At 51.1% G+C, this 9800-nt stretch overlaps 1 protein-coding gene across 1 annotated transcript; it reads right to left on the bottom strand.

Annotated features, from left to right (window-relative positions):
* Positions 1 to 728: 728 nt before the first annotated feature.
* Positions 729 to 5408, bottom strand: C19H17orf97 (chromosome 19 C17orf97 homolog). The gene is given in 4 exon segments (XM_003280321.4): positions 729 to 913; positions 916 to 1248; positions 5101 to 5380; positions 5382 to 5408. Coding segments are annotated over 4 exon segments (825 nt in total).
* Positions 5409 to 9800: the final 4392 nt, after the last annotated feature.

A 9800-nucleotide genomic window follows, 5' to 3' on the forward strand; every position in this document is an offset into this window, starting at 1 on the left:
CCTCTACTCATCCTTTCTCCACCTCCCAGATAATCTACTTGCATTTGAACCCTCCTCTCAGGGGCCGATTCTGGCAGCACAAACGGCGACAGCACATGGCCCTCACTGGCTACTTGTGGCAGGGGGAGGAATGTGTATTCAGGAGACGCAGTGTAGCGAGGCTTTTTATAATGGAGGATTAGGAGAGGACCATGTTTATAAAAGAAGCAATATTCCTTTTGGGACTTCCCATAGTCACTTCCGAGGGATGAAGTTCTGGAACCCACTTATTTTGAGGCCAAATAAAGGCAGGCCATGCATTTAATTAAAACCAAAAGGCTCCAAGAGGTTCAGGGCACTGTGCTCGGGCCAACAGAAGCAGGTACCGTGTGAGGAGTTTCACCATGAGATTGAGACTTAAGATGTAAATCATCTACACACTTTCTTTTCTTTTTGGGGCAGATTATAGATGTCTAGCTGTGGTGAGAAATTAAGTAACAGAGATGCTTATTTAAGAAAAAGGAAATTCTGAAAAGAAGTCTGTTCACTAAATTGCTTATGTTCTCAAGGCACTGTGGCTTTCCTGGGCAACTGAGGGCAACTTGATGATGGGAGAGTTGGCGTCGTCCGTGTACCAAACATCCATTCCCTTCAGATACAGGTCTCATTTCCTTTTATGATGATTGTTTTTAACACATAAACTTGTGGTAAGGAGGAATTGTAAGTTTGTGAGTGTCGTGGGTAGATTTTTACTCCAGCAGAGTAGGAGCTAAATCAGAGTGTAGAAGCTTTGGGGTAAGGTTTCCTTCAAAATAGAGACTGGGGCGCTCGGCTTTCGACGTGGGCTGCCTGTGGCTGGAGCTGCCGTCTTTGTCCGAGAGGTAGGGTAAGTTCTCAGGGGTCTCCTCGGCATTGGGGTCGGCGTGGAAGCCCTTGAGGGCTCGGGGTCGGGGGGGAAGCCCTTGAGGGCCAAGCACCGGTACCGCTTTCTCCGGTTCAGTTTATAGATGCGAATCCTTTCCTTCTCTGCCTCCGGGTCAGCAAGAATTCCATCCCAACGCAGACTTTCGTTGATCCGGTTCGCAAGGCTGTCTGCTATTTCGGCAAAGTCGGGGAGGCTGATGGTGGAGGAGTCGGAAGGGAGGTGCTTGTTTTCCACTTTGTTCTGTCTGTGCTCTGGTTTTGGGCCACGGTCTTTGCAAGGACTTAAGATGTCATGAAAGGAGGAAGAAAGTGGCTGGCTCTTCAGGCTCTGATTCTGACGTTTATCTGCTGAGTAGATGGGCAGGTTAGTGTTTGTGGCGATGTCTGCCCTTGGCCTGCTGGGGATGGTGCCAAAATCACCCACGATGGAAGAGGAGGATGGGGGCTCCTCCGTACCCAGGGCTCAGGCTGCCAAGCCCACCAGCCTCGTGCCCACCCACTGCCTGTGTGACTTTGCTGAAATCATTTTGGGGCAGGAGGAACCATTCATTGAGCACACAGTCTGAGCCAGGCCCTCTGGGTAAAGGCGATCAGCCCTATTCTTCGGGTGAGGAAACCGAAGCTCCAAAAGCTTCAGGAACTTGCCAATGTCATGAGCGAGTGGCAGAGCTGGGACCTGAGTGCAGGCCAGGCCCCCAGTGCCCCATTCTTTCCACTGGGCCGTGCTGCCCCCATCCACCCTTGCCATGTGCTCACCACGGCCATTCCCAGGTCTGGGAGTCTGTGACTCTACCCTAGTCTAGACACTTTATGATGGAAGGAACGGAAAACAACAGAAAAGCTTCCTAAATTTGACCGATGAAAGCAGTATTATGCCAAGCCAGAAATACTTCTGCTGTGTGGCTTGTACTGATTTTTTTTTTTTAACATCAATAGCACTTCAGAATTATTTAACATGTATATAAAATGCTCCAAATTGTGCTTCTTTCATCGGCTCATCCTTTTATTTTAGGGGAGAGAGAAAGAAATCATCTGTTGACATTTCCCTCCCTTGCTACGCCCTGGAAACTATCTGGTGCCCCCTGCTGACGGTATGAGGCACATGTCACTGTAATTTCTACCGTGAAAAGCTATGCCAAAAGGACAATGACCTGCCGAATTTCTTTTTGCAGATACACACAGGGCTTCTTTTTTTTTTTTGAGACGGAGTCTCACTCTGCCACCCAGGCTGGAGCGCAGTGGCACAATCTTGGCTCACTGCAACCTCTGCCTCTCAGGTTCAAGCAATTCTAGGTGCCTGCCACCACGCCCAGCTGATTTTTGTATTTTCAGTAGAGATTGGGTTTCACCATGTTGGCCAGGCTGGTCTTGAATTAGGGCTTCTTGACCTGAACTGCAGAATTTTCTTGCCTTCGTATTACGATTCTGCCTGGGAAGTACTTACCATCTTCCCGTTGCTCCCTTCCCACACTGCACGGTCCATATGGGCGAGGCTGCCACTCTGCCTCCTGCTTGCCTTGGTGCCAGCTCTGCCACAGAGGGCCAGGCCCCAGAACTGGAGCTCAGGGTCCTCTCCCAGACAGCCAGAGCCACTGAGGTGGACCACACGGGCGACAGTGGCCTCACAGCACTCATGGGCACCTGCATTCTCTGTCACTGCTGTGCTCTCTCTCCTCAAAGTGGGTGCTCAGTCCCTTTGTCAAGAAATCTAGGGGTCCTACAAGAAGAGCTTGGTGAGATATAGGGACTGGGGTTTATGGCAGGTAGGGTGTGTGTGTTTGTGAAGGTGTCCCTGAGAGAGACTGCAATTCCTGCCTGCATATGACTACACACGTGAATGTGTAACATATTAACAGTCTGTGTAGACTGTGTACACACTACACAGTGTGTGTAGACTGTGGATGGGTGTGCATGACAGGGATCTGTGCTTTAGTTTGTTTTGTTTGTTTGTTTGTTTAAGAGACAGGGTCTTGCTTGTTGCCCAGGCTGGAGTGCAATGATGCGATCATAGCTCACTGCAGCCTGGAAGTCCTGGGTTCAAGTGATCGTCTCACCTCGGCCTCCCAAAGTGCTCGGATTACGGGTGTGAGCCACTGCGCCCAGCCCTTTAGTTTCACTGTTGGTGTTACACTGATAGAAGCGGGGAGTGGTTGAGGCTGTCCCCCGCCCTTTAGTTTCACTGTTGGTGTTACATTGATGAAGCGGGGGAGTGGTTGAGGGTGTCCCCCACCCTTTAGTTTCACTGTTGGTGTTACATTGATAGAAGGTGGGGGAGTGGTTCAGGGTGTCCCCCGCCCTTTAGTTTCACTGTTGGTGTTACATTGATAGAAGGTGGGGGGAGTGGTTGAGGGTGTCCCCCGCCCTTTAGTTTCACTGTTGGTGTACATTGATAGAAGGTGGGGGGAGTGGTTGAGGCTGTCCCCGCCCTTTAGTTTCACTGTTGGTGTTACATTGATAGAAGGTGGGGGCAGTGGTTGAGGATGTCCCCCGCCCTTTAGTTTCACTGTTGGTGTCACATTGATAGAAGGTGGGGGGAGTGGTTGAGGCTGTCCCCCGCCCTTTAGTTTCACTGTTGGTGTTACATTGATAGAAGGTGGGGGCAGTGGTTGAGGATGTCCCCCGCCTTTAGTTTCACTGTTGGTGTTACATTGCTAGAAGGTGGGGGCAGTGGTTCAGGGTGTCCCCCGCCTTTAGTTTCACTGTTGGTGTTACATTGCTAGAAGGTGGGGGCAGTGGTTGAGGATGTCCCCCGCCTTTAGTTTCACTGTTGGTGTTACATTGCTAGAAGGTGGGGGCAGTGGTTGAGGATGTCCCCCGCCCTTTAGTTTCACTGTTGGTGTCACATTGATAGAAGGTGGGGGGAGTGGTTGAGGCTGTCCCCGCCCTTTAGTTTCACTGTTGGTGTTACATTGATAGAAGGTGGGGGAGTGGTTGAGGATGTCCCCCGCCTTTAGTTTCACTGTTGGTGTTACATTGATAGAAGGTGGGGGGAGTGGTTGAGGCTGTCCCCCGCCCTTTAGTTTCACTGTTGGTGTTACATTGATAGAAGGTGGGGGAGTGGTTGAGGATGTCCCCCGCCTTTAGTTTCACTGTTGGTGTTACATTGATAGAAGGTGGGGGGAGTGGTTGAGGGTGTCCCCCGCCCTTTAGTTTCACTGTTGGTGTTACATTGATAGAAGGTGGGGGGAGTGGTTGAGGGTGTCCCCCGCCTTTAGTTTCACTGTTGGTGTTACATTGATAGAAGGTGGGGGGAGTGGTTGAGGGTGTCCCCCGCCCTTTAGTTTCACTGTTGGTGTCACATTGATAGAAGGTGGGGGGAGTGGTTGAGGATGTCCCCCGCCCTTTAGTTTCACTGTTGGTGTTACATTGATAGAAGGTGGGGGGAGTGGTTCAGGGTGTCCCCCGCCCTTTAGTTTCACTGTTGGTGTCACATTGATGTGAAGCGGGGAGTGGTTGAGGGTGTCAGGGATTATCGGAGGATGTCACTCACAGTGACTGGTGTGATGGGGTTTGTGCAGTCCGAGGCTGCCCCTTGGTGGGTGCGAGGGGGAGCCCATGCAGCGAAGACCTTTAATACACACGTCTGTGGGTGTGGGTGTCTACCGCACATCCAGAGGCAGGCAGCCTTAACGCACGAGGATATGAGGAGGGGAGGCAGGAGTCTGCGCTTCTCTGTGCTGAGAGTGAGGGCCTTTCACGTGGCATCAATGTGTTTGGGGTGGGGAAAGTGTCTTGTGAGGAGGGCCTCTGTGGGGAAGGTGCAGACGTTTAAGATTGCCAGTTTTGGCTGAGGGATTAGGAAGTTGAGAGGGTGTCTCCGTGTGGGGCTGGAAGGCTCTTAGGAATGGTGGATGTCTGTAGGGGTCTCCGTGCGGGGCTGGAAGGCTCTTGGGAACGGTGGATGTCTGGAGGGGTCTCCGTGCGGGGCTGGAAGGCTCTTGGGAACGGTGGATGTCTGTGGGGTCTAGTGTGGTGTCTGTGTGGGGGCTAAGGGACCGCAAAGTTGGTGGATGGTCTCCATGGGTGGGGCTGGGGCATCAACGTGCTGCTGACGGGCATGTGTGGGGAGCAGGAGGACCTCGGTCCGGGACCACTGAGCTTCTGTTTCCTGTCTGAAGGGTCTCCTGGTAAATGGGGGTCCCCAAAGAGTCTCCAGAAAACCGGAGCTGACGCAGCCGCGCTAGCTGCTCCTCTTACCGTCCCCCTTGCCAGACCCCTTGGTCGTCTTCTTCCTTTTTTTCTTCTTTTTCACCTTCCGTTTGGCCAGCTCGGAGGCGCCGCCTGTGATGGGAGGCAGTCTAGACCCCCGCGGGCCCGCGGCGCCGCCCTTCCGCTCCTCCTCCTCGCCGTCGTTGTCCTCGTACCCCGACGTCCCCGCCCCACCGCGGCGGTCCATCCGCCCGTTGGGCTGCAACCCAGCCCGCCCCGGGGGCGCCCGAGACCCGCTGCCGACTAGTCGACGGCTGTCAGCGCGGACCCGCCAGGCCAGGGCCACGCGTCTCCATGGCGACCACTCTCGCTGCGCCTGCGCAGTCAGGACGCTTCCGCCCGGCGCCCCGCGGACCGCGGTGTGCGTATGCGTGCTTTCGTCTTTTGGAGAGCTAGGCACACAGCGGTGTGCGCATGCGTACTTCTGTCGGGGACCTCGGCACATAGCGGTGTGCACATGCGTACATCTGTCGGAGAGCTAGGCACGCAGTGGTACGCGCATGCGTGCTTCCATCTGTTGGCGATACCGGCACAGCGATGTGCGCATGCGTGCTTCTGTCTGCTGAGCCCTCGGTGCATAGAAGTGTGCGCATGCGTGCGTCTGTCGGAAACCGCACACAGAGGTGTGCGCATGCGTGCTTCTGTCAGGGACCAGGGCACACAGTGGTGCGCCCATGCGTGCTTTTGTCTGTTGGAAACTGCACAGTTGACCGCAGGAAGGGGAGGGTGGGCAGAGAGATTTTAAAATCCCTGGGCTGACACTCATCTCGTCCAGTCCTGTGCCTCGATCTTCCTGCCTTGGCCTCCCACCCCCACACCTGGCTAAGAGTTTTGATTTTTGGTTTCAGGCTGGTCTCGAACTCCTGGGCTCCATCGATCTTCCCGCCTCGGCCTCCTAGAGCGCTGGGATCACAGGCATGGGCCCCGTGCTCGGCCTCCTGTACCTTTTTAAATGTTGTGCATTCTCCCCTCAATTTTCATTGCCTGAGTTTCAGCCTTGTCCATCTACCCTGGACTCTCAGAGCCAATGTGTCCAAAACAAACTTACTTCTCTGTGGTTTTCCATTTCAGTGAACAAAACCGCTGGACTGGCCGGAAACCTGGTGGGCTTCCGTGTCCCCCATCCTCTCCCTTGTCCCTTACCCAGGCTGGAGCCGACTGCCGTGTCTGGCACTGGGACTTCTGGGTCCTCTCCTGAATGGTCTCTGCTTTCAAACCTTCTCCACAAACTCTTTATCCGCACAGCTGCTAGAACAAACTTAAAAACAACCAATCCGTTCACTCTCTTGCTTAAATGTCTCCAGTGATGAAAAACAAAACATAAAAAGCCAAAAAGTTGTCCAGTGCTTCCTCATCATAATTCACATCAAGATCTAAACTCTTTGCGGGGCTCTGTGCAGGGCTGACACTCGTAGTCTCAACACTTTGGGAGGTCAAGGTGGGTGGATCACTTGAGCCCAGCCTGGGCAATGTAGTGAGACCCCATCTCTACAAAAAATTAACCAGCTATGCTGAGGGGCACTTGTGGAGGAACTTGAGCCCGCAGTGAGCTGAGATCGCACCACTGCTGTCCAGCCTGGGTAACAAAGCAAGACTGTCTGTCTCTTTTTTTTTTTTTTGGAGACAGAGCCTCCCTCTGTTGCCCAGGCTGGAGTGCAGTGGCTCACTGCAACCTCTGCCTCCCAGGTTCAAGTGATTCTTCTGCCTCAGCCTCCCTAGCAGCTAGGACTACAGGTGTTTGCCACCACACCTGGCTAATTTTTTTTTTTTTGTATTTTTAGTAGAGACGGGGTGTCACCATATTGGCCAGGCTGGTCTCAAACACCTGACCTTGTGATCCACCTGCCTCGGCCTCCCAAAGTGCTAGGATTACAGGCTTGAGCCACCACGCCCAGCCTCTGTCTCTTAAAAAAAAAAAAAGTGTGGCTTACAAGGCCTGGTATGATGCTTTTCTTTCCAGGTTTATCCTCCACAGATTGTATTATCTGAAAATGGCTGCAGAGGCTGGGCACGGTGGCTCATGCCTATAATCCCAGCACTTTGGGAGGCTGAGGAGGGCGGATCACTTGAGGTCAGGAGTTTGAGACCAGCCTGGCCAACATGGAGAAACCCCGTCTCTACTAAAAATACAAAAATTAGCCGGGCGTGGTGGTGGGTGCCTGTAATCCCAGCTATTTGAGAGGCTGAGGCAGGAGAATCACTTGAACCCAGGAGGTAGAGGTTGCAGTGAGCTGAAATTGCATCACTGCACTCCAGCCTGGGCGACAGGGCAAGACTCCATCTCAAAATAAAATAAAATGATAAAATAAAACTGGCTGCAGTAATATCTCTTGTCCCACATACTCTTCAAGAATCTTGCCATTCCCATGGCAAGACACAGAGTCTCATTCTGCTCTCCTTCAATTTAAGGGGTTTGTTGACTCGCTTGTAACCAATAGTATGTGGCAGAAGTGCCCCAGTGTGACTTCTCAGGCTAGGTCCTAAAGGGAATGCAGCATGCATCCACCTTCTTAGCCCATGACGTGCTTGCTGTAGAGTCCTGAGCCTCCCAATGAGAAGTCTGAGGACCCCAAGGCTGTCACACGTTGATAAATCTCAACCTAGTCCAAATGGAGGGCCTCTAAGATGTATGGAGAGAAAGATGCCTCAGCTCCTCCAGCCCCCACTTTTCCCATCCAGCTACCGTCCCGCAGCAGCAGCAGGAGGGGCCCCAGGCCAGACACAAGCAGACAGGCCTTTCCTGAATTCCTGACCCAAAGAAGCGGTGAGAGAAAATACGATGGTTGTAGTTATTTAAGTTACAAAGGTTTGGAGTGATGTGTTATGCAACAGTAGATAACTCAGTGTGTCTTTTAAAAAAGATATGGAATGGTATTTTATCTTTAATTTCAGCTTTTATTTTAGATTCGGGGGGTACATGTGCAAGTTTGTTACATGAGTACACTGAGTGCTGGTACATGACTCATGAGTACACTGAGTGCTGGTACATGACTCATGAGTACACTGAGTGCTGGTACATGACTCATGAGTACACTGAGTGATGGTACATGACTCATGAGTACACTGAGTGCTGGTACATGACTCATGAGTACACTGAGTGCTGGTACATGACTCATGAGTACAATGTGCATGAGTACACTGAGTGCTGGTACATGACTCATGAGTACACTGAGTGCTGGTACATGACTCATGAGTACACTGAGTGCTGGTACATGACTCATGAGTACAATGTGCATGAGTACATTGAGTGCTGGTACATGACTCATGAGTACACTGAGTGCTGGTACATGACTCATGAGTACAATGTGCATGAGTACATTGAGGTTTGGGCTATGGGTGATCTCGTCACCCAGGTGGTGAGTACAGCACCCAACAGGCAGTTTCTCAGTCCACACCTTCCAGCCCCTCCGCCCTCTAGTAGCCCCCAGTACCCATTGAAAAATCAGCCTTTGATTTTAGCCATTCTAGTGGGTAAGAAGTTGTATTTCTCTGTGGTTTTGAATTGAATTTCCTTGGTGATTAATGAAGTCAAGCACTCTTGAATGTGCTTTCTGGTCATTTGTGTGTGTGTATATATATATATATATATATATATATATATATATTTTTTTTTTTTTTTTTTTTTTTTTTTTTTTTTGAGATGGAGTCTTGCTGTGTGCCCCAGGCTTCCATGCAATGGCACATCTCCACTCGCTGCAGCCTCTCCCTCCCGGGTTCAAGCGATTCTCCTGCCTCAGCCTCCTGAGTAGCTGGGATTACAGGCATGCACCACCATACCTGGCTAATTTTTGTATTTTTAGTAGAGATGGGGTTTCAACATTTTGGCCAGGCTGCTCTCAAACTCCTGACCTCTGTTGATCCACCCGCCTCAGCCTCCCCAAGTGCTGAGATTACAGGTGTGAGCCACCGCGCCCGGCCTGTCGTTTGTATATCTTTAAGTGTCTTTTGAAGTCTTTTGGCCGTTCTGTAATGTGGTTGTTTATTGTTGATTTGTTGTTTGTTGTTGATGTCTTTGCACAACTTGAATACAAGTGCTTTGTCGGCTTTATGACTGCAAAGATTTTTTTCCAGGTCTGCAGCTTATCTATTTTCTTTTCTTTTATTTTATTTATTTATTTATTTATTTATTTGAGAGGAGTCTGTCGCCCAGGCTGGAGTGCAGTGGCGCGATCTCGGCTCACTGCAAGCTCCATCTCCTGGGTTCACGCCATTCTCCTGCCTCAGCCTCCCGAGTAGCTGGGACTACAGGCGCCCGCCACTACACCCGGCTAAGTTTTTGTATTTTTAGTAGAGACGGGGTTTCACCGTGTTAGCCAGGATGGTCTCGATCTCCTGACCTCGTGATCCACCCGCCTCGGCCTCCCAAAGCGCTGGGATTACAGGCGTGAGCCACCGCGCCCCGCCTACTTATCTATTTTCTGAATGGTGTCTTTGGATAAGCAAATATTTGAAATTCTGATAAAGAATTTTTTTCAATTTTCAATTCATTTGATCAGTTTTTTTCTTTTTGTATTGTGTCCAAGGACTCTTTGCCTGCCCCATAGTGCAAAGACAGTGTGTGCTATGCCGTCTTCTAGAAGCTTTATCGTTCTGGTTTTAGGTTAGGTTCATGATCTACCTCAAATTAATTATTATTATTATTTTTTGAGATGGAGTTTCGCTCTTGTCGCCCAGGCTGGAGTACAGTG

This window comes from Nomascus leucogenys, chromosome 19 (assembly GCF_006542625.1).
Source record: "Nomascus leucogenys isolate Asia chromosome 19, Asia_NLE_v1, whole genome shotgun sequence".
NCBI classification, from domain to species: Eukaryota; Metazoa; Chordata; class Mammalia; order Primates; family Hylobatidae; genus Nomascus; species Nomascus leucogenys.